Source organism: Rhinatrema bivittatum, chromosome 9, assembly GCF_901001135.1.
Source record: "Rhinatrema bivittatum chromosome 9, aRhiBiv1.1, whole genome shotgun sequence".
In the NCBI taxonomy this organism is placed as follows: Eukaryota; Metazoa; Chordata; class Amphibia; order Gymnophiona; family Rhinatrematidae; genus Rhinatrema; species Rhinatrema bivittatum.
This window is the reverse complement of record NC_042623.1, coordinates 60,866,831-60,891,782: the sequence shown is the minus strand read 5'-3', so window position 1 is coordinate 60,891,782 and position 24,952 is coordinate 60,866,831. Positions and strand designations below refer to the sequence as shown.

At 44.2% G+C, this 24,952-nt stretch overlaps 1 protein-coding gene across 1 annotated transcript in view; it reads right to left on the bottom strand.

Annotated features, from left to right (window-relative positions):
• KIF21A (kinesin family member 21A) overlaps positions 1-24,952 on the bottom strand; it is a 443,437-nt gene that overhangs the window by 105,036 nt on the left and 313,449 nt on the right. The window contains 1 exon segment of the mRNA XM_029617139.1: positions 3,356-3,416. Coding sequence (XP_029472999.1) covers positions 3,356-3,416 — 61 coding nt within the window.

Sequence of the window (24,952 nt, the reverse complement as noted above, 5' to 3'; positions counted from 1 at the left end):
ATGCGCGCACTTTGTGTTTGTCCGAGCCAAATGCGCCTCATGCTCAATGGAAAGCTACCTGCCATCAGTCCACACTGAACCCCCACTCCTGGGTGCCCAGTGGGCTTTGACTGCTCGCTCTCCGCCTCTTCCCCCAGCTATTTCATGACCAACCAGTGTGTGCACCTGCACTGCCTTTTTTTTAAGACATGCCTGCAAACACCCCCCCCCCCCAAAAAAAAAAAAAAGGAAGGGAATACTTTCCTCATGGTGATTCAGACACCAGAGGGCCAGTGTGAGCAATCCAAAGGGAAAGAGGGAGCCAGAACCACCGGCTTTCAGTCCCCTCGACCTCCAGGGGACGGAGGGAGCCAGAATCACTGGCTTTCAGTCCCCTCGTTGACTTCAGGCTCAGCTAAACCAGGAATACCAACCCCCTGCTCCACCTGAGGTATGGCCCACGAAGCTGCCTTACACCTCAGGGAGCCTACACGAGAATCCTGTTGCTCTTCTTTTCTCTCTTTTTTTTTAAATCTAATTCTTCAGATTGCAGTATTTTCACCTCTACCATCTGCAGGAGTCAGAGAAATACTGAGGGACTGCAGGTGGCACTTTTTATTCTCTGACTCCATCTGCTGGTATGGATGCAAAACCCACTTGACTGGACCAATCTGGCGTTTGAACAGGAAATAACATTTTACGCCATACACTTAAGTCTGCATAAACTTTGTCACGTTTCTGTTCTATTTTAGTTTAATTCAGTCAATTTATAAAGCACTAAATGGAATTTTGGCATTGCCTTTCACATTGTAAAATCTAAATATTAAGATCTTACACAATACCAAACAATGGAAATAAAGAAATAAAATAAACACTTGCAATGTAAATGCATCCATTTCTAAATGTGACATTAAGGATGACAAACTTCCACAGTTCTGTTTGCTGGAGATGAAGCGGGGATACTTCCTAAAACATTAGGTCAGTATTCAAAGGCATTTATCTGGATATCTTTAGAGATATCTGGATAACAGCAGACCATTGAATATCGCCATCCTTTATCTGGATAAGTGGAAGGCATTTCAGAGGCGTTATAAGGCAATGCATTCCCAGATAATTATATGTTTACGCAGCTATATTCAAATATTATAGCCAGATAAAAGTTAACTGATATATGAAAGACAAAAAAAAATTTGGATCAGCAGCCAGGGCACCCTCAGCCCCCTGCCTTGAGTGGTGTAGAAGTTCAGGCTGGTTTAGCAATGCCCACCCCTCCCTTGAAATCTTTTGAAAATATGGTGAGCTGAAAGGCTTGATGAGGCAGGCCAGCTCCTCTCTACCTGCAATTTGACTAGCAGCAAATATAAAATGATACCCCGACCACCACTTCCCCCAACCCCTCCCCCATCTCCAACCTCACCTGAGCAGGCACATCCTAAATGGCCCCAGCAACCAGGCTCGCGCTACAAGCATATGGCTTGCAGCAAAGCAGTTCTGGTAGTGAATACAAAGTAATGACAGTTTTTTTGTTCTTACAGCAAAACATGACACTGCTGGGAGTGGTACATATACTGCAGCCCTAGCGGCCAGGGCCATTTAGAAAGCTGCAAACTAAGGGGCCGATGCAAAAAAAAAGAAAGTGGAAAGCGGGTGCTGAAAAGTCAACGCCCGCTTTATTAACGTATGCATGGCGCCCGCAAGGGGGTGCCATGCTATACTGTAATTAGGGGATCGCGTTAAGGTTGCGCAAGCGCCTCCTTGCTAATGCGACCCTGCATTCTGCCGGTTATGAACATTGACACCGATAAACTCGGCATCTGTTTTCATAACTGCAGTCTGCCAGTTATGAAAAACGATGTCGAGTTTATCGGCGTCTGTTTTCATAACGCAGCTGGCTGGTTATGAAAACCGACGCTCTTCAATGTGGCCAGCTGAGTTCTTTTTTATTTTATTTTTTTTAACTTTTAAAAGTAGTACAGAAAGCAGTTTTTTCTGCTTTTCTGTACTTCTTTTCAATGCGCTCAGCTATTAATACCTGCTCCAGGCAGGCGTTAATAGCTGAGCGATAAATGTGCATCGGAGACATACATTTATTTGTTTTGCATTGGAGTGAATGAGTAATAGTCTCATTCACATGCATTTGCATGTGATGAGCGCTCTCTCATTCACTCTGCATCGGACGCGCATTAAATAGGCACTAATCCCCCTTTGCATTAAGGGGTAGATTAGCACCTATTTAACCCGTGATATACAGTGTGCGGCCCCCAAGTGTGGTGGGGTGTGTGAGAGAAGCACGGTTACTTTTGACAGAAGTTGAATTGCCAGTAGGGGGGGGGGGGGGGCTGGCTGGTCTTGTTTTCAAAAGATTTTGGTGAGTCTGGGAGGGGTGGGGGCATAGGCCCCCTGGCCCCAACGTCTATATCACTTGTGGGGGAAGAAGCTTCCCTGGCTGCCAAAGTTTATTTTATTTTTTACACATCAATCTGCAAAAATCCAGCTATATTTTAAAATACAGTTGCATAAGCTATGTCTGAATATAGCCAGTTAAGTTTAAAGTTATCTGGCCAAAAGTAACCAAATAACTTTAACTGTTGATATTCAACTGGACGCACGCTATTTTACCTCTCTTGCTGCCCACACACAAAATGGCAGGCTTAAAGACAGAAGCGATCCGAGAAAGGCAACCAAACTAATGCAGGGTCTGAACCAAAAGACTTATGAGTTGCGATTTGAGGACCTAAATATGAATACCCTAGAGAAGAAGGGGAGATATGATATAGACAAATCAAAGAGGAAGAACTAGGGAGTCAAGATATAAAGCTCCAAGGGGATAGGACTCAGGAGCAACATCAGTATATAATTTTTTATGCAAAAAGGGTAGTGGATTCCTGGGAAGAGGTGGTGAAGGTCAGAACAGTAAAGGAATTCAAGAGGGGATGTGATAAACACAGAATCCCTAGTGGCTAGAGGATAAAAATCAAGAACAGAGGTAATCTGTGTTAACTTCTAGCGCAACATTTTTGTATGTGAGTAACTTGCACGGAGCAGCAACTACAACCCTAAACAGAAGGTACGGGGGGATAACCTGCATGGAGCAGCAGTTACAACTCTAAAAACTTAGGGATGGCAGGGTGTAAACTGTATGGACCATTTTGGTCTTAACTGCTGTCATTTACTGTGTTACTATGAATATCCCAGATAACTTATCAAGCTAACTTTAGCAGAATAAACCCATTTTAGGAGGTTTTTTTTAATATTGACCTCAATATGCTTTGGAAAAGACTTTAGGTATAATCATGACATCTTGACCATAACCACAATTTTTCTGAAGAGAAGTGGCGATTACAAAGTGTTTGTAGCAAATGACATGTTAACTTACCTGCCCTCTGTTCCAGGGCTGTGCACTGATCCTTCCTCATCACTAGTGTGCTCCACATTTTCTAGAAATTGTTGAAAATCAATGTTAGGCAATTTATGCTGCACACAGGAATATGTGCTCTGCACTCACTCCACAAGGCAGCCTGAAATACAGTCTACAATTGTTTTTCTGCATCGCTTATCATGTTGGTGGATCTATTATAAAATATACGGTTATGTACAACTACCAGAAGAGAGATAAGGCATAAAGATCAAATTCAAGAAAATGAAAGAAACAAGTCAATTAAGGTAACTCAAAAGGAGGTCTGGTCACATTTTCTCCAAGGACATGTAGTGCTAAAAATAAAGTAAGTGGCTTACCCTTAGCTGGTGTTCTCTGTGGACAGTAAGACAAGTCAGTCACATTAGTGGGTGATGTCATTTAAAGGCGCAGAGGATGGACCTGCACAGCTTGGAGCATGTGAGGTATGCAGCACATGATCAGTCATGTGAGATTCCCTAAGCCATCTATAATATCTAGTAAAGTAATGGAATTAAATTCTGGTAACTCCAAGGGGAGGTGGGAGGATATATATGATTGACTTGTCTTATCATCTATGGACAGCTAAACAACTTAATTTTCTCCATGGAGGAGGAGGAGAAGGAGGAAAGTCAGTCACACTTGTGGGGACTCCCAAGCTGCAGGCTGTTTTGCTGTTCCCAATATTCAGCTCTCCCCAAAAACTCGCTGAATGGGTATTTGCGGGAAGGAATTATCACAAACTAATACATTTATTTAAACAGATTTTGTAATACTGACTGGCCAAAGTTACTCTTTCTCCAGGAATCAGCATCTAGACAGCAGTGAAATGCAAATTTATGCACAGAGTTTTGGCATGGCTGCCCTGCAAAGCAAATACCTTCAACAGAGGCTCTAATCTTATATACCTTGGCATGGCCCTGTACAGATAAGCTTACTTTGAGTTAGGAAAAAGATAAAACCTGAGATCCAATTAGCAATAGTATGTTTGGTGACAAATAATCCAGATCTGTTCAGGTCATAAGATACAAAGTTGTGAAAACTTTCTAACAACTTTGGTTCTGTTTAGGCAAAAGATTATCCTTTATAGCTCATTACAAAGGTGTGCAGTGATCCCTCAGTACTGTGTGCATGAGCCCTTGGGAAAAAAATAAGAATAATAATAGACTGGTTTAAGTGAAATGCCAAAATTATCACTTTATTGTTCAAACCTTTGTATACAATCATCTGGTGTAGAAGGCTACCAACAGGATTTCTACTTTCAAAGTTAGATATTTTAGGCTATAAGAATTAATAGGCTTGAATAGCATTCGTAGACGTTGAGGACACATTTACAGTTGAAGTTATGAGGATTTAAGATCTTTTGTTCGAGATTCTGATCTTTGTTTTTGGCTGCACATACTTGTTTTATTTATTATGGTCATTTCTACCAGTCTAGCTAATGCAGCCATTGCTCCAGAAAGGTTGATTCATTGCTGTACAGTTAGTTTGTCTTTCTTTTTAGTTTGTTTGTCCTGTATATAATTTTATGATTATTTTGTAAATGCTTAGAATGGTCAATAAATCTTTTAAATAAATAAATAAATAAATAAATAAATAAATAAATAAATAACAAATTGAAAACCCATGATACAAACGGCAGCCTCACAATGGGTTTTTTATGAAACAGATTCTTCATGAAGTATTTTAAACTCTGTTCCATGTTGTAGTAAGCTGCAAAAGCACAAAGATGAACTCTTGCGGAATTTGTCTTAAGATCAGATATAGATAGTTGAAGTAAATAGTCAAGGTTAACCTTCTATTTATGGGCATAAGAGGTTCTAGTTGACTGTTCCCAAACTATGGGAGTACTGGGCTTCCTTCTCTGAGCAAAAATGAGAAGAAACTACTGTTCCTTCAATGTCCACACAATCAATGCCACTTTGGCAATGTTCAGATGAAAAACAGAAGACACACATTTTAAAATGTATTTTATAATAAAGTAAAGTGGTCTTTAAACTAAGACCACTTATAAACTGACTCAGTGTTGATCATACAAATACATAAAATAAATTTAAAAACAATTTGCTTTGTTTTTTGATATTGAAATATATGACCAGTTGACCATTGTGATATATTGTTGGAGTAATCTCTTAGAAGGTCTCTGGAATTCTAATATTTTGGGGTTGTTTGTGTTTGAATGTTCAGATGAAGACATATTCTCTGGTCCTGGGAGATCAGAATTTGCAGAGGCGACAGATGAATTTATTCTTAGACAAAGATGTAGGAGCAATTAGAACCATTTTTGCCTGGGCCAGGTTGGGGCTGTTAGAATTAGCGTTTCCAATCCTCCTTTAACTTGACCAGAATTTTTTTTTTTTTTATTCAGGGGAGGTATATAGGAAGTCTGTGTCCCATTATAACAAGAATGCAACTTCTGCTAATCTGAATCGGGAGGGCCTTCTTAAGCAAAACTCTCAAACTTCCCTGCTAGACTTGTTAGCAAATAGATCTATGTCTGGAAAGCCCCACAACTGGAAGATCTTGCAAGCAACTTGGTCATTCCAGGACCATTCTCTGTTCAGCTTCTGTGCTGGCATTTCTCTGTGCCTGGTAGGAAGGTTGCATAGGAAAAAGCTAAGTGCAATATAGCCAATTGCCTGATTTTGATGGCTTCTAAACCCAGGTAGGAATCTGTCCTCCCTTGCATTTTGATGTAAAATATGGCACCTAGTTGTCCATTAGGGTAACTATTAGACAACAGGTGCTAGAAGACTAACAGCTTTGTAGCTCACAGCTCCAGCCTTGCATTTGGACTGCTCACCACCAGAGAGAAGCATCTCTGTCAGAACCACCTGAAGAAATGGTGTGCTGAATGGCAGGCCGGCCTCCAGATTGCTATTGTAAAGACACCAGCAAAGGGATTCTCAGTTTGGTGGTAACCCAAACACAGTGCTGTAGGTTCTGAAAACTCTGGTTCCATTGAGAACATAAGATCCACTAAGACTGCTTCATGTTGAATCTCATCATTGGCAACACCTGGAAGTCATTTGGCTGAACACCTTGAGAAAATCCTATACCAAGATCACTTATCTTTTGGAGATGAACTGTACTAAAAAAAAAAAAAAGGGGGGGGGGATATCAGTTATTCTCCCTAAAGTTAAAAACCTTGGCTTCCTTGGAATCTGACTTCACTAAACATGATTTGTTAAGAGGGATCGATACTTAACTTTTGATAGTTCACTATGAATCCAAGAATGTTTTAGCCACTGGATCGTTACCCACAGTGACTGGCAGGCTAGGCAATAGGACAACACCCTTGATTAGGTAATCATCCAGGTAAGGAAAAATGTGGATGCCATGGCACCATAGATGTGCTGAAATTACTGCAAGGCACTTGGTGAAAACTGTTGATGCCGATGACATCAAGAGAAGCACCCTGTACTGGAGATGGGGCTGGCTCATCATAAATCTGAGGAAACAACTGATCTCAAGTGCATGGGTATAGGCCTCTTAAATCCAGAAATCAGCCATTCCCCTTACAACAATAAAGATTGACTATTTTGAATTTCTCTCCGAAGTGAAATTTGTTGAGGGCTCAGAGGACCCCATTTTCTTTTGGGAGAACAGAATGTATCTTGAATAGAACTCACAGTCTCTCTTCACAGTAGGGACATACTCTATCGCCCTTGCCTCCAAGAGGGTCGAAATCTCCATCTACAAAGAGGTCATGTCCTGATTTCTTGTTGGGTAGGATCTGGATGGTTGATCTGAAGAAATATGAAAAAAGTGTAGCCTGTAACCCTCAATGATGATGCATAGGATGCAGGATCTGGAACAATCTCAATACGACGAGTGTAAGGTGACTTCCCATAGGACCCCTGGCCTGAGTTGGTTTCAGGGTATGGAAAACATTTATTTTGAGTGGGAGACTAAATCTGACTTCTTTTGTCTCCTTGCCTTGTTCTCAGCTGCTAATGAGGTACCACCCATTTTGATAAAAAAGGAAAAATTGATTTCCTTTCCTTCAGTCCTACCAGACCAGTTCAGACTGATGGGATTTTCTCCCCTACCAGAAGATGGAGACAGAGAATAAAAGGTTTACTGTAACTGCCTACTTAAGGCACTGTGCAACCTGCAATCCCTCAGTATTTCTATATCAAAGCCAAAACTTAAACACCCTAACAAGTATGGGTTAATAAACTCTTAGGTGAACCAAAAACTAGGACTAACTCCTCAATTGGGAGGACCTGAAAAATAGTAGCAAGCAATAATCATTACCTCTCTGAATAATATATACCTCACATAAGAGCAGTCTATAAAATATAGAAACATATAGAAATGATGGCGCAAAAGAAGAAAATGGTCCATCCATCCAGTGTGTCCTGCAAGCCCACGCTAGTGCCTGCTGGGCCATGCAGGTTTCCCCCATGCTTAACAGATTCCCAGTCCATAAAAGTCAGGCCCTCCTTGGTTGCTTTTGAATCCAATTCCCTGTTACCCCTTGCCACTGAAACAGAGAGCAATGTTGGCATGCACCCAAAGTATCAGGCTTATTGGTTAAGGGTAGTAACTGCCGCATCAGGAAGTTATCCCCATGCTTGTTTCCCCAGACTGCAGAAGTTGGGGCCCTCATTGTTTGCTGTCTGAATCCAATTCCCCTTTTCCCCTGCCGTTGAAGCAGAGAGCAATGATGGAGTTGCATCAACAGTATGAAGACTTATTAAGGGTAGTAACCGCCATACCAGCAAGTTACCACCATGTACTCATTTCTTCATTTCCATCCAGTAGTCTTTAGGGATCCACAGAGTTTATCCCATGCCCCTTTGAATTCTTTCAATGTTTTTGTCTTCACCACCTCCTCCAGAAGAGCATTCCGGGTATCCACCACCTTCTCTATGAAAAAAATATTTCCTGATTCAGAGTCATCTGGAGTTTCATTTCGTGACCCCTAGTTCTACTGTTTTTTTCCACTGGAAAAGGTTTGTTAATTGTGCATCATTTACAACTTTCAGGTATCTGAAGGTCTGTGTCATAACTCTCCTGCTCCTCTTCAAGTGTATACATATTCAGATCCTTCAGCCTCTCCTCATAGGTCTTCTCATACAGACCCCACACCATTTTGGTCGCTCTTCTCTGTCTTTGTCCCTTTTGAGATATGGACTCCAGAACTGAACACAGTACTCCAAGTGAGGCCTCAACAAGGACCTGTAAAAGGGCATTATCAATCTCCTTTTTCTTACTGGTTATTCCTCTCTCTATGTAGCCCAGCATTCTTTTGGCTTTAGCTATCACCTTATCACATTGCTTTGCCATCTTTAGATCTCCAGACACTATTACTCCAAGATTCCTCTCTTGGTCCATGCACATCAGTCTTTCATCCCCCCCATCTGAATTGGTCTGGAAGGTCTCAAGGAAAGAAAGTTAGCAGGTAAGAAAATGTTCCCTTCCTTATTGTCCATCAGACCAGCCCACATGGATAGAATGTACACAAGTCACCCTCAACCTGGGAGAGTTCCTGAAAGACCTGCTCTCAACATACCTGTCCCAAAAGCAGCCATGTCTGATGCTCAGACATCCAACCTATAATGTTTGAAGAATGTATGTAAGGACAACCATGTTGCCACCCTACAAACGTCTTGTGGCAACACCAATTGACACTCAGTGACGAAGCTGCCAATCCTCTGGCTGAATGAGCTTTAGGCCCCTCCACAACCACCAAACCTCAAGAAATATAAGCTAAAGCAACAGAAGACTTAGAAGCCTTTTCACCTTTCTTAGAACCACTGAACACCACAAAAAGATGATCTGATTTACAAAACGCATTTGATACCTTCAAATACCTCAAAAGCACTCTACATACATCCACAGTATGTGAAGTTCCATAGATCAAGCCCCAGAACCAGACTTTCTGAAGGATGGCAATTTGACCAATTGATCCAAAAGAAAAGATGAAACTACCTTAGGTAAGAATGATAGAACTATATGAATAGAAAATCCCCTCTTCTGAAATTTTAAGAAAAAGGTCTCTGCATGACAAGGCCTGCAATTCAGAGATACCCCTGACTGAACAAATCACAACCACTAAAACTGTCTTCTAGTAAGATGCCTCAGAGAAGCCTTTCTAATGTGCTCAAAGGACACATACACAAGGCCTTCAACACCAAACTTAGGAGACTATTTCCTCAGTAGAATCTAACAGGAGGCTGCAAATGCTTCACTCCCTTCAAAAAATGTATTACATCAGGGTAAAACGCCAAGGACTGCTTTCACAACTTCCCTTTATAACAGGAAAATGCCACTATCTGAACTCCTAGCGAATTCAAGGCCAAACCTTACTGCAAACTCTGTTGAAAAAAGGAAGGAACAATCAGCACTGAAGAAAACTCCCTTTTCCAGACATCAAGCCTCAAACAGATACCAGACCCGAATGTGAGCTAAAAGAAGTAGAATTCTTCTGCACTTGCAATAAAAGTAGAAATTGCTTTCTCCCTTGACTCTTAGTCTCTTCCTCTCAAGAGCCAAACTGCGAGACAAAAGTGATCCACCTGCTCCAAGTAGAGTGGACACTGTTGTAGTAACCTTTGGCCTGACAATCTCAGAGGACCTTCAGCACCGGGTCTTATCAGATCTGTGAACAAAGGTCACATTGGCCACTCAGAGGCCTTGACAATCACACTTCCCTGATGGCTCTCCATTCTGCGGATTACTCTGCCTATCAATGGCTATGGCAGAAATATATACAGAAAACAATACTGAAGCCATGGTTGAGACAGAGCATCCAGACCTTCTGACCTTGGCCCCCTACTAGATTGAAAAACCAAGGTCACTTGGAATTCTTCCTTGTCGCCATCAAATCTGGGGTAGCCTAACTTGTCTAAAATCATGGAAAACACCACTTTTGCAAGCTGCCATTCTCCGGGATCCAACATGAGTCTGGTGAGGATATCCACCTGCACATTCTCCTTCCCAGCAATGTGCAACACCAACAAAGATCTCAGGTGATCTTTTGCCCATCTGAACATGAGGCTCTTGGTCCCACCTTGTTTATCTAAGCTACCATTATTGCTATATCTGATACCACTTTCATTGCCTCTGACCGCTTCCATTGACCCTGAACTGTATGCCCCTGGCATAGAGCTCCCCACCATTAGACTGGCATCTATAGTCCCCACTATCCAGTCTAGAATCTTCAAATCCATTCCTTTGGACAAATGATGTTCCGATAGTTACGAAGCTAGACTCCGCAGAGCCTCCCTTAAAAGAGGCAATATGAGCCCATAATTTTGTGACTAAGGATTCCACCAGAAGAGAAGAGCGAACTGCAATGGTCTCAAAGGAGCCATTTACATTTATTGGATTTCTGAATCACCCAACATGATGAAGGCCTGGGCGATGAACAATGGATACATACATAATCATTCATACATACGAAATCTAATGTTGATGCCATTGATCTCAACCCTTGCAAATAACCCCAGGCTCTTGACGAGTCCATTCATAAGATCTCTTGGACCTGACACTGGAGCTTCAACCTCCTTTCCTAGGTCAGGAACACCTTTCCTTCTCAAATTTCAAAGCAAGCCTCCAAGGTATTCCAAAATCTGGGAAGGACAAAGCTAGTCTTTGGAAACATTGATCACCCAACCTAGATTCTGCAGTAGTTGAATCACCCTGAAAGTGGAACTTCAACGTGCTGTTTCTGATTCTGTTCATATCAGCCAATTGTTCAGATAGGGATGCACTATAATTCCTTCCTTTTGGAGAACCACTACAACTACCACCATTACCTTGGAAAACATTTGAGGTGCCATCACCAAACTAAATGGCAGAGCCTACAACTAGAAGCGACCCCCAAACACTGCAAACCTGAAGAACCTCTGATGATTTCTCCAGATTGGAATATACTGATAAGCCTCTGAAAGGTCCAGTGATATTAAAATCTCCCCTTTCCTTACTGCTGCAATTAGTGAATGTACAGTCTCCATATGGAAATGGGACACCTTTAGGAACACGTTTATCTTCTTTGCATCTACGATAGGACAGAATAAGCCCTCTGGTGGCAAAACAAATGGGGTAATGACGGAGCCCTCGTTCCCCCTGTGGCGCAGGTACTAAAGCCAACAGTTGGAGAATCTGATCCTTGTGGCTCTTACCGCTTCCCATTTTCTTGGTGAGGCACATGGGGGACACCATAAATGCATTGACCACTGAAAGAGCAAACTCTAAAGCATAGTCATCTCATATTATATCTAGGACCCAGTGGGCCATATTAATCTGAGTCTACGCTCCATAAAACTGGGACACCAATTCCACCAATCTGAAGAGGTGGCGTATGGATTCCTTGGACCTCACACTGGAAACTCTTGGCTCCTCCCCTCTCAAGTTGCCGATAGTGTTGTCCCCTAGCACCTCTACTGCCCGATCGAAAAGACTGACCTACTACCAAACTGCCTCTGAGAAAAGAACTCTTTTCAAACCAACAGAATTTTGAGTCCCTAAACCTCGGCCTAATGGGCAACTCCTTACGAGCCCTCTGAGGTCTGTTAAGGAAACTTATGAGCTTTAGATTTGCCAAAATGTTTCACCAACTTCTCTAGGTCTTCTCCAAAGAGAAGCTTCCCTTGTAAGGGCAAATTTCCAAGATGACACTTGGACCTCACATCCATGGCCTAGTTCCACACTATACCAAATGCCTAGCTGACACTGATATTACCGTACTTCTAGCTGAAGTCCGAATAAATCATACAAGGCATAGACTATGAAGGCAAGACCAGCCTCAAGCTTCTCCACCTCCATTTCTAATACAGTATCTTCAGTGCCCAACATAAATATGCCCCAGCTATAAGGCTGCTACACAATGCTGCTGAGAGCCAAAGCTGTCATCTCAAAAACACATTTGAGATTAATCTCAAGCTTCCTATCCTGGGCGTCATTCAGGACTGCACTCCCCTCTAAAGGGACTGTAATCTTCTTTATTACTGCTGATACCAAAGGCATCCACCTTAGGCAGTTTAAGCTGTTCTAAGGTATTATTCAGAAGAGGGTAAAGTTTGCCATAGGTCTGCCAACATTCAAACCCTCTTCCAGAGTATTCCACTCTGCCATGAACAGAGTATTAATGGTTCTGTAAATAGGAAATGTTTTAGCCAGACCCTTAATTCCCTCTAAAATAGGATCTTCATCTTATGGCACCAGGGCAACCTTTTTCTCCTTTATTCCCAACTCCACCTGAGCGTGGGAGGTAACTGACAGCATTTCCTCTCTCTTAAACAATCGAACCACCCTAGAATCACATTCCCCAGCCTCAAGGATTTGCCCTTCTTCCAGAAGGTCTTTATCTGGTTTACTTTCCAGATTGATACTCTCAGGGCATTCTCACCAAACTCCCCTGAGGCCACATCCTTCATCTCTTGTTCCAACCTTGCCCACTTGTGCCATGGTAGAACAGATCCACTCCTAAGGATATCCCTCATGGAGTGGGAATGCCAGAGTAAGCCCCCTTTTTGATCAAAGTGGCACAACGCATCAAAACTACAAACTCCAGGTAAAAAAAAAAAAAAAAAAAAGACAATGAGGAGGACTGACTGAAGAAATTCTCAAAGCCAGGGCTCACCTCTGTGCCTTCCCTCAGTGCCATTGCTCCCACCCCCATCCATAAGGGGGAAAGCACTGGAGGTTTTACCTCTCCCATAGCACCAGGAGACAAAGGCAAAATGGCCGCTGCTCTCCTGCTCTGTCCCAACAGGGAAAGAGCCACGTAGCACAGCCTGCCTGTTTCTGTCCATGTGCTTGCTCAGTTCACCAAGCAGGGAGTCCCTCGAGCAGCCTTCCCCGCTCCTACTGCAGGCACAGCAGAGCCCCGAAGCAGTAATCATTCCATTCATACCCCTGCAGCTAGGCACTTTTTCCCATGCTTCATAGGAGTTGCCATCTTGCCAGTGCCACGTGGTTGCACACGTCCACATTGATGCGCCGCCTTCCCTCTGCCTTCCATACTGCACACCAAAGCTAGCACTCTCCTGTACCATGGAAGAAGCCAAACTGACTGCACACTTTACTTCTTTTCCTCCACTGAATTTCCTTCATATAGCTGAAGTTCCGGACCTCCTCCTGGCTTTTTTGTCAACTTTAACCATGCATTGAAAGACAAGGCAAAAATTACTTCCCCATAGAAGCCTTCCGATCCAGCGATGAAGGGGACAAATAGAGGAGAGGACGAGGGGAGGAAAGGAGAGGAAGCTGAAAGAGGGAGCCAGCACCACTGGCTTTCAGACCCCTTCTGATTGTATAGGAAACAAGCCAAGGGTCACCACCTGCTAGGCTGCAAAGGCTTCAAGGTCCGAGTCTGCTGCTCAACAACAAAAGCACTCATTCCCTCGCTAGACTGTACCTCATGCAGGATTGCTTGAAGAAAGTGGGTGTGTTTCAGCCTTGATTCCAGCTCTGCAGAGGACGAGGAGGTGGTCTTCTTCAAATTCAAGTGGCTTAGAGACTGCTGACTGGCAGCGCTGCTTCAGATAGACTGGTCTTCCCAGACATTTATTTATTTATTTATTTAGTGCTTTTTTTATATCGACATTCATGATACAAATCATATCATATCGGTTTACAAGGAACAAGGGGGAAATAACATTAACATAAACAAAGATAGTGAAAAGTTACAATAAAACAGGGGTACTCGAACTGGGAAGAAGAGGAGCCAGTGGCAGATGTAACTAGGAACTAAACAATATCAAGTCATGTATAATATCGGAATTGGGATGCATCGACTAGAGGGACTTGGAGTGTTACTGTAGCTTGGGAGGTCCCGGATCAAGGGAAGGCTTGTTGAAATAGCCCAAGTCTTGAGTTTTTTTCTGAACGTCAGTAGACAGGATTCTTGTCTAAGGTCAGAGGGCATAGCATTCAGACGGTTTGGTGCTGCTGTCGAGAAGGCTTGTTCTTGGTGGATGAGTGGAGTGTGGATTTGGCTGGGGGGAGGATGTAGCGAAGCCCTTGTAAGTTTCTCTGATGGGTCTAGAGAGGTGTGGCAGAGTGAGTGGGTAAGGGTGGATATCGATAGGGGTCCGGTTGTAAACGATTGTGAATGATGGTGAGACACTTGTGTAAGAATTCTAAAGCTACAGGGAGGCCAGTGAGATTTTTTAGGATGGGTGTGAATTGTGGTCTCTTCTGTTGGAATTTGTTAAGATTCTGGCGGCCGAGTTTTGAAGCATCTGAAGCGGTTTGGTGGAGGGGGGCGCGGAAGGCCTAGTAGAATGGAATTGCAGTAGACTAATTTGGAAAATATAATGGCCTGGAGTACAGATTGAAGTCCTGAAAGTACAGAAGCGGTTTGAGTCTTTTTAGCACCTGAAGTTTGAAGAAGCAGTCTTTGGTTGTGTTGTTGATGAACTTCTTTAGATTTAACTGGTTAAATCTAAAGATTGCTTGATTGAAGGTATCGTTGTGGTTGGGAGATATAAGGAGCTTTTCTGTCTTAGGACGTGTTCAGAACCAGGTTTAGGTTAGTGAGGAGGTAGGTTGATATCTTGGAGACAGTTGTCCCAGACTTAAGTGTTTTGAGAGGGATTCGGTTATGGGATCAGGATTTGTACGTCGTCGGCATAGAGATAGTGTTTAAGTTTTAGATTCGTAGCAACTGGGCAGAGGGGAAAGAAGGTATATGTGAAGAGTGTGGGGGACAGAGAGGAGCATGCAGGTACTCCTCTTGAGGAGTTTGATGAGTGGAGACTCCTTGTTATTGATTTTTACTTTGTAGCCTCTGTTACTGAGAAAGGAGTTGAACCATTTGAAGGCCGTACCTGTTATCCCGATGTCTGAAAGTCGTTTAAGGAGAATGGAGTGATTCACTGTGTCAAATGCGACCGAGATGTCAAGAAGTTCTAGAAGGAAGGAGTGTCCAGAGTCCAGACCCATGATGAGGTGATCTGTAAGGGAGATGAGGAGGGTTCGGTGCTTAGTGATTTGCGGAATCCATATTGCGTTGGGTGGAGAAATGTTTGTGGTCTTCCAGGTAGTCCTGATAATTGGGTATTGACTAGTTTTCCATAATCTTAGCCACAAAAGGCAGGTTGGAGGATGGGGCAGAAGTTGTTTGGGTTCCCTGGGGGTCACACATGAGGTTTTTTGCATCATAATCTACATCTAGGAATACAGGCACACCCTTATCTGCGATGGACATTTTCATGTTACTATATTGTGTTTTGTGGTCCATAAATATTTAAATTATGTACTGAATTTTGTTATCCGCACAAAAATGGCAGATAAAGAATGAGATAGAAATATTTAAAAAATAAATACAAAACTAAAATCCTGTGGCTCTTTATATTAGTTCATGCTGTGGAGAAAAACTAATTGATCAAACTGAAGAAAAAAGCTTGCCCAACACGCAGAGATGAAAGTTAAAGAAAAAAAAAAGACACATTAATGTTGAAAAACCTGTATTTCCTGAACCATGCAGGACCCATCCTACTTGGTCTGCAGAATAAAAAAAAAAAAAAAAGACTGTGGGGATCTTACACGACCACTGGGCATGTACAGCACAATGTCATAGCTCAAGACAAGCACAGAATTTATTTCAGAGCTATGCACCTCTGTCCTTGGCATCACCAGGTGACATCACCCACAAATATGATTGATTTTCCTGCTTGTCCGTTGAGAATAGCAAATACCTTTCTAAACAGAAATACCGTATTTTCCGACATATAAGACGACTTTTTAACCCCTGAAAATCTTCTTAAAAGTCGGGGGTCATCTTATACGCCGGGTATCGTCTTATAGGGCAGCGCTTCTCACCGGTGTGTCGCGTGCTCCCGGTCTCTCCCGCTGCTCTTCCTTCCCTGCTGCCGTTGCCGCTGGGCTATCAGCACGTTCAAGCCCAGCGGGAACGGCAGCGGTGCAAAAAAAAAAAAAAAAAGCTGTGGCACCCGCGGCTGGCCTTTTCTTCTTCCTGCGCTCCCCCCCCCTCTGACCCGGAACAGATACGCGGTGCACGGGAAGGAGAAAGCCGTGCAGCATTAAAAAATAGCAGCGGCGACAGCAGGATCGGCCCCCGAGCAATCGAAGCAGCTGATAATCGGGAAAGGAGACAGCAGCATGAGCCTCCCGCGGCCGATGGGATTCTTCTTTCTTGGCCTGCGGGGGCTGGAGGAGGAGGCTGCTGCAGTTACTATTTGTGCTTGGGGGGCGGGGGAGAGGAGAGGAAGTGAGTGAGAGAGAGAGAAGCAGCCAGCCAGCCTGCCTGTGTGTAAGTGAGAGAATTCATTTGATTGAGAGCAAGTGTGTGATTGAGAGAAACTGGTCAGAGAGCTCATGTGTGTGTATATGTGAGAGACAATGAAATAACTGCTCAGAGAGATGACTGATGTGTGAGAGAGAGAAAAAGCATGGAAGTGAGAAATCTGGGTATGTGAGAAAGCATGGGAGTAAGAAGCCTGATTATGTGAGAGAGAGCATGGGAGTGGGAGGGCTGTGTGTGTGCGTGCATGAGAGAGAGACTGGTTGATAAGGTGATGGTGTGTGTGAGAGAAAGAGACGTGTGTGTGTGAATGTGAGAGAAAGAATGTGATTCAGGGAATGAGAAGCCTGTGCACGTGGAGAGTGAGCATGGAAATGAGAGAGAGACGTGTGTGTGTGTGTGTGTGTGTGAGAGACAGAGAAAGTGATTATGAGAGTGAGAAGCCCGTATATGTACGGCAAGCAGAACACGGGAGTGGGAAGCCTGTGTGTGTGTGTATAGCATGAGAGAAACTGTTCAGGAAGGTGTCTGGTGTGCGTGTCAAAGACTGTTTGGGAAATGATTGGTGTGTGAGAGACAGAAACTGGTCATGGGGGCATGACTGGTATGGTGTGTGTGTGTGTGAGAGACATGGGCCCTAAGGAAGAGGACCATGAGTATAGAACTTAGCCACTACTGCTGCTTCTGGTGTGTGCTACGGCCTGCATGGAAGAGGAGTAGGAGAGCAGATGGAGGGGGTAAGTAAAGGTGGCTTTTTAAGTTTATTTTTCTTGATTGACTGCCATTTTAATTATTTAATATTATGTGATGTGTCTGCTTTTTTGAAATATTTTATTGGTGTTTGGAGAATGTTTAATAGTTTTTATGAGTTTTTAATTGTTGGATGTTATTCTGTTCATAGCTGTTTTGAAACATTTATTCTGCTTATTAGTATAGTTTTACAATTATTTCTGTGTGGGGATCTATAGCTGCTTGCTAGTTCTGTTTTCCTAATAAGAGGTGTATTGGTTTTTAGGGTCTGATATACGGTATTTGTAGTGTTGCCTTTTCATAGATAGGGTTGCTCCTGTTTGAGTGTAAAATTATTTTTTTTCTTAAAAATATGTATAAAAAAGGGGGGGGTCGTCTTATACGCCCAGTCGTCTTATACGCCGGAAAATACGGTAAATATAAGTTTTGTTAATAACTACAGAGTATAGGCTTTCACCAGTAAGTCACAAATTCATCCTGGTGGCACTAGCTCCCTGACTGAAAGCCTCGAACGATCTAGAAGCATTTCTTTGATAGGCCACAGGAAAGAAGTCAGCTCTCCTTCCAAATCTCTGGAATAAAGGAATTAGTCATATAAAAGTAATTTATTCCTCTGAAGGGTGTGCATCAATATTTTAGAGCTATATATAAGAACATGCCATACTGGGTCAGACCAAGGGTCTATCAAGCCCAGCATCCTGTTTCCAACAGTGGCCAATCCAGGCCATAAGAACTTGGCAAGTATCCAAAAACTAAGTCTATTCCATGTTACTGTTGCTAGTAATAGAAGTGGCCATTTTCTAGTCTTTAAGAAACATTTAATGAAATCAGCCCTCATTTTACCTGTGTTCAAGAGATGCTTCAAGAAAGAAAGAGAGGGAGCGATACAAGTAGATGGATATGTTTATCAATATGCATCCCCTTCTTTTCAACGATATTCTAGACAAGCAGGAAGCTACAATGAATGAGGACATTTTAGGTATGATCCAAATAAAACTACTGAAAATAGCCTCCTTCAAAAACACCCCAAAATTTGTATTATTTTCACATTCATGCACTTAAAAGAAAAAAAAAAAACAAAACAAAACAGGCCTCTAATAGGACCAGATCTCAGCCTGGCCCTGTCGCCAAGACCTAGGATGAGGCATCTCAACGTCCTCTTTCTTCTGCAATCTTCTAAAAATGATGCTAGCTCTAAAGTGATGTCACTCCAGTGCATCCTTCAAGTTGAAGAAAGAAAGAAGATGTCAGGTTGCCTGGTCCTAGGCCTGGTCCCGCTGGAGGTCCTTTTCTTTATGGTAGTTTTTTTATGTTTAATATAGATTTGGTTTGGCAAACAAATTGAACATAAAAAATTTAAACACACTGAATCTTAATGACCCCCCCCCCCCCCCCACACACACACACAAACAAAAAAATGGCCCAAACTGAAATTTTTGGGGCTGCAAATCCCTAATGTCTATTATTAAGCACTCTTTTGCCCCAGAGAGTCATTTTTGCATTGGAGCAGCAATGCGCTATGTGGAATGAGAGGTATTTTATCCAAAATAAGAAGGTATTACAGCAAAGGACCTACGGATGTCAAATTATCATTCTGACAAATAAAAGGAAGACTTGAGTATATCTGTGACCCTTTACTACCAAACTATGCACAACGTTTTCTCTTGTAAGAAAGAGAGAGTATCTCTAGCAGCCTCCATTAATCTACACAGTAATTTATAAGGACATTCAGAAGCAGCTCCTTTCCTATACAAAGATATTAATCTAGGTGGGTATGATGTCTGTGACCATCACCCTTTGATGAACAGAAAAGCAAACATATGAGCAAGCTCTTCACACAGATTAGCTAACACAGATGTACTTATAATGATTAAATGCAAACAGCATGGTGAATCATAAAACACACCACTCAAAATGGTAGGAGGTCTTAGGAAAATGGAAAGTCAGTAATAGTATTTTCATACCATGGATGTCTGTCTAATATATGCCTTTTTCCCATAAAATACTATTAGAAGAAAAATATTTTCTCTTGCATATGATTTTCCACTTCTATCACATTAAGTCAATGGATGATCTTAGATCTACTTATTCCCAATTTTTTTTTTTTTTTTTAAGATGCAGAAGAACCAAAAAGTTTAATTTCGAAACTTCCAGAGTGTCTGCAAGCCAGTTTTTAAAAGAGAAACTCACCAGTGAGTTTAGCAGAGTTCCTTACCTGTAACATGTGTTCTCCGAGGACAGCAGGATGTTAGTCCTCACACATGGGTGACATCATCAGATGGAACCCCAATGCAAAAAACTTATGTCACAGTTTCTAGAACTTTGACTAGGCACACTGAAAATGCCCAGCATGCCCTATACCAGGGGTCGGGAACCTTTTTGGCTGAGAGAGCCATGAATGCCACATATTTTAAAATGTAATTCCGTGAGAGCCATACTAACTACAACCTCCCACCCTCCTGACTCCCCCAAGACCTACAAAATTAATTTACTACAACCCCCTACACTCCTGATGCCCCCAAGACCTGCCAAAAGTCCCTGGTGATCCAGTGGGAGTCCAGGGCTCGCAGACAAATCTTTAATAAAAAAGTAAAAATCTAACAAAACCCCCCACCCTCCTGATGCCCCCCAAGACCTCCAAAATTAATTTACTACAACCCCCATCCTCCTGACCCCCCCAAGACCTGCCAAAAGTCCCTGGTGGTCCAGCGGGGGTCTGGGAGCGATCTCCTGGACTTGGGCTGTCAGCTGCCAGTAGTCAAAATGGCGCCGACGGCCCTTTGCCCTCACTATGTCACTGGGGTCGACCAATGGCGGCGGTAGCCCCGTGACATAGTAAAGGCAAAGGGCCGTCGACGGCCCTTTGCCCTTACTATGTCACAGGGGCTACCGCCACCATTGGTCGACCCCAGTGACATAGTGAGGGCAAAGGGCCGTCGGCGCCATTTTGACTACTGGCAGCTGACAGCCCAAGTCCAGGAGATCGCTCCCGGACCGCTCCTGGACCCCCGCTGAACCACCAGGGACTTTTGGCAGGTCTTGGGGGGGTCAGGAGGGTGGGGGTTGTAGTAAATTAATTTTGGAGGTCTTGAGGGGCGTCAGGAGGGTGGGGGATTTTGTTAGATTTTTACTTTTTTATTAAAGATGTGTCTGCGAGCCAGATGCAGCCATCAAAAGAGCCATATCTGGCTCCCGAGCCATAGGTTCCTGACCCCTGCCCTATACCATGTGTCCACACAGTTCCCTCTCCAGTCTTGTAACATAGAATTATAACTAAAATAAAAAAAATAGAAGAAACCCAACTCTATGGGGTAGCGGGTAGATTTTGTGAGGACCAACATCTTGCTGTCCTCTGAGAACATCTGTTACAGGTAAGCAACTTTGCATTCTCAGAGGACAAGCAGGATGGTACGGATGAATCCCTAGCTTTAGGCTTCTCCCCAACACAAAAAGAGACCAAAAGACACACAACCAGGTGACAGTGCTGTTGGTAAGGAGGAGACAGCTTGAATCTAAATAGTTGCCCCTAAGTGGGGAGAGTTAGGTTCTAAACCTCAAACAGGTTCCAAAAGACAGACTGGGCGAACCTACTGTCACATCAGCCATCCCTATCCAGACAATAGTGAGATGTGAATATGTGGAGAGAACGCCATGTCACAGCCTTGCAGAACTCCTCCACGGGAACTACTTGAAACTGGGCTACAGATGCTGCCATGGCTCTGACTGAATGAGCCTTGACATGTCCCCCAAGATGCAGTCCTGCCCGGGCATAACAGAAGGAGATGCAATCTGTTAGCCAATTGGATAGTGTCTGCTTGGCAAAGGCATTGCCCAACTTATTCTTGTCAAAATAAATAAAAAGTTGGGTGGAGTGTCTATGGGCTTCTGTCCACTCTAGATATAAGGTTAAGGCTTGTGTGCAGTCCAAACTGTGCAATGCTCATTCACCTTGGTGCGAATAAGGCATGAGAAAGACTATTAGCAGGACGATTAACTATTTAAGATGGAAATCCATCACCACCTTAGATAGGAACTTAGGGTGTGTACGCAAGACCACCCTGTCATGATAAAACTTAGTAAAGGTGGATAAGTCACTAAGGCCTGGAGCTCGCTGACCCCGAGCGCTGAAGTGACCATCACCAAAAATATGACCTTCCAGGTCAGGTACTTCAGGTCACAGATGCGCAGCGTCTCAAAAGGAGCTTTCATCAGCTGAAGGAGGCCTAAGGGGAAGCTTTAATTGAAGTAGGCTCAGCATGAAGTGTATAACTATAGGCTGTACAGAGATTGACGTACCATCTACACCTTGGTGGTATGTGCCAATTGCAATGAGATGAACTCTAACGGAGTTGGTTTTTAAGCCAGCCTCTGAAAGGTGTAGATGGTAGTCAAGCAGATTATGTGTGGGGCAGGAGAATGGATCTAGGGCTTCTGCTCACACCACACAGAAATCCTCCACCACTTCAGTCTATAAGACTTTCTAGTGGAAGGCTTTCTAGAAGCCACCAGGACTCGAGACACATCCACTAAAAGATCAAGCAGCTGCAGGATTAACCTCTCAACATCCAGGTTGTGAGTGACAGGGTCTGGAGGTTGGGATGCCGCAGCCTGCCTTGATCTTGCATGATGAGATCTCGGGAAGTCCCCAGACTGATTGGTCTCCGGATGGACAACTCCCATAGGAGTGGAAACTAGACTTGTCTTGGCCAATGAGGGGCTATAAGGATCATAGTTCCCCTGTATTCGTGAAGCTTCAAGAGAGTCTTTGCCATTAAGGGAATTGGAGGGTAGGCATACAGAAGCCCCTTGCCCCATTGATAGGCAAGGGCGTCTGAGGCTGGTTTACTATCTGACCTGAAAAGGGAGCAGAACAGAGGCATCTTCCTGTTGCAGTGGGATGCAAACAGATCTACATCCGGTGCTCCCCCAGAGGCGGAATATCCAATTTGTTACCCCCTGGTCCAGGGACTACTCGTGGGGTTTGAAGGCTTGACTCAGCTTGTCCACTATCATGTTCTCCATCCAAGCCAGGTACATGGCCTGAGCACCATCCCTTGGGACAGGGTCCATGACCAGATCTGGTCCGCTTCCTGCACACAAGGTACGATCACATGCCTCCCTGCTTGACAACACAACACATAGTTATTTGATTGTTGGTGTGGATCAGGACACCTTTGTTGGACAGCCGATCTCTGAAAGCCCGTAGCATGTACCTGAACGCTCGAAGCTCCAGGAAGTTAATTTGGTAAGAGCATTCTTGGGCGGACCAGCAACCCTGAGTGCTAAGTCCATCTACATGAGCTCCCTATCCAAGGGTGGAAGCATCCATGGATAGGACAACTTGGGTAAAGGGACTTTGAAACAAGATTCCCCCGTTCCAGATTTGAAAGTACCTACCACCAGGACAATGAGTCCCGCAGAGTCGGGGTGACTTGGATACAATCCTGGAGGCACTAAGTGGCCTGGCACCACTGCAACCTAAGGGTCCATTGGGCGCTGTGCATTTGTAAACGTGCCTAGCGATTGACATGGACTGTTGCCATATATGGCCCAACAATCTCAACATGTGCCAGGCTGACACCTGCTGGCTCTGTTGGATCTCTGCTGTGATGGTCGTCAAGGTGATGGCCCTCTGGCAAGGCAAGAAGGCCTTGGCCTGAGCCATGTCTATCAGGGCTTCAATGAAGTCCAATTGACGTGTCGGCTGAGATGGGACTTTGGGTAGTTGAGAACGAAACCTAGTGACTAACACCCAGATGGTCAAGCGCATGGATCTGGTGGCCTGTGCCTGCTCTTGACCAGCCAATCATCCAGGTACAGGAACACATGCAAGCCCAGCCTGTGGATGTGTGCTGCCACCATGGCTAGACATTTTATGAAGACCTGTAGGACTGGCGCAAGCCCGAACAGCAACACCCGGTACTGGAAATGCTGTTTTCTGACGACAAATCGGAGATATTTCCTGTGACCCTGGAAGTTCTCAATATGAATATATACATCCTTTAGGTCAAGGGAGCAAAGCCAGTCCCCTTTTTGCAAAAGGGGGATCAAGGTGCCCAGGGAAACCATCTTGAACTTTTCTTCTCTTAGAAACTTGTTTTAAGGTCCTTAGGTCTAGGATGGGATGGAATCCTCCTGTTCTCTTTAGAATCAGGAAGTACCTGGAGTAGAATCCCTTCCCTCTTTGCCCTGGTGGTATGGGCTCAACCACTCTGGCCATTAAGAGGGAGGAGAGCTCCATTAGTGATACCTCCTGATGTGCTACTGGTCCCCAAAACGGGCACAAAGGGCAATTTGGCAGAACACCCAATAGGTTCAAATTGGTACCCCCGACGGACGATGGACTGGTCCAGGGTTATACTGGGCCACTGGTTCACAAAGAACAACAGCCTTCCCCCGACCAGAGAGTCCATCACCCTGGGTACGGGCAACTGGCATATGCTCCCTATGACCCAGTCTAAACCCTGTTCCTGGAGTTGACTGAGAAGCCGGCTGGGGCTTGGGGACTCTCTGCTGCCTAGGACAGCCATGGGAGGCCTGATGGTGTTGACAGGAGCGAGGAGGTGGAGGATAATACTTCCTCTGGCAAAAGAAAAATTTCTTTGACCCCTATCTCGCCGGCCTCCTAGGAAGAGGATGGATCTAGAGTACTGGTGGAGAGTTGTTTGAGGGTTTCATGATGGTCCCGAAGCTGGACTACAGCGTCCCTCACCCTTTCTCTGAAAAGATTCACGCCAGTACACGACACGTTAGCGAGTTATTCCTGTACCTCTGGTCGGAGATCAGAGACCAGCAGCCATGCCATTCTGCAGGCAACGATTCCCACTGCAGAGACTCTTGATGCAGTCTCAAAAACAATGTAGGTCACATGGATCTCATGTTTTCCACACTCCAGACCCTTCTGTATGAGGGTGTCCTGCTGCTGTTGAGGCAACTGCTCAGCTACCTCCTGCACCTGCTTCAAGATACTGATTGAGTACTGACTCATGTAGAGCTGATAGGCAGCTATGCAGGCGATGAGCATGGCGCCTTGAAACACATTCCTCCCAAGAGTGTCCATCGCTCTGTGGTCCTTCCAGAGGGGGGCCAAGGAATGAGTCCGAAAGAGCTTGGCCCTTTTGAGAGCAGATTCGATCACCACTGACTGGTTGGGCCGCTGATGCTTATCAAATGTGGCAGCCTTCTGGACAAAGTAGACCCCCCGTCTGCCTTCTTATTAATGGGAGGTACTGTGAGGGGTTGTTCCCATATCCTCAGGAGCAACTCCTTACGAAACTTGTGTACCAGGACTGTCACGATCTCCTTAGGAGGCTCCATGAATTAGAGTTTCTCAAGCATTTTGTGCCTGAAATCCTCCTCCGTCAATAAATAAAATGGCTTCCACCATCACCCTCACAAAACCTGCAAAGGTTAAGTCCTCAGGCGGAGATGTCTTTCGCTCCTCTGGAGGAGAAGGTTCTGAAGGGAGAGGAGCCTCTGGCGGATGACTCCGAAGCATCATCCCCCCAGGGGTCATAGGGTTCCTCATCTTCACTGTAAGCCACAGGGGATGGGGGTCCCTAGGTGCTTGGCCTTTGTCCAGAGGTGCAGGCACCAGTAGAACTGGA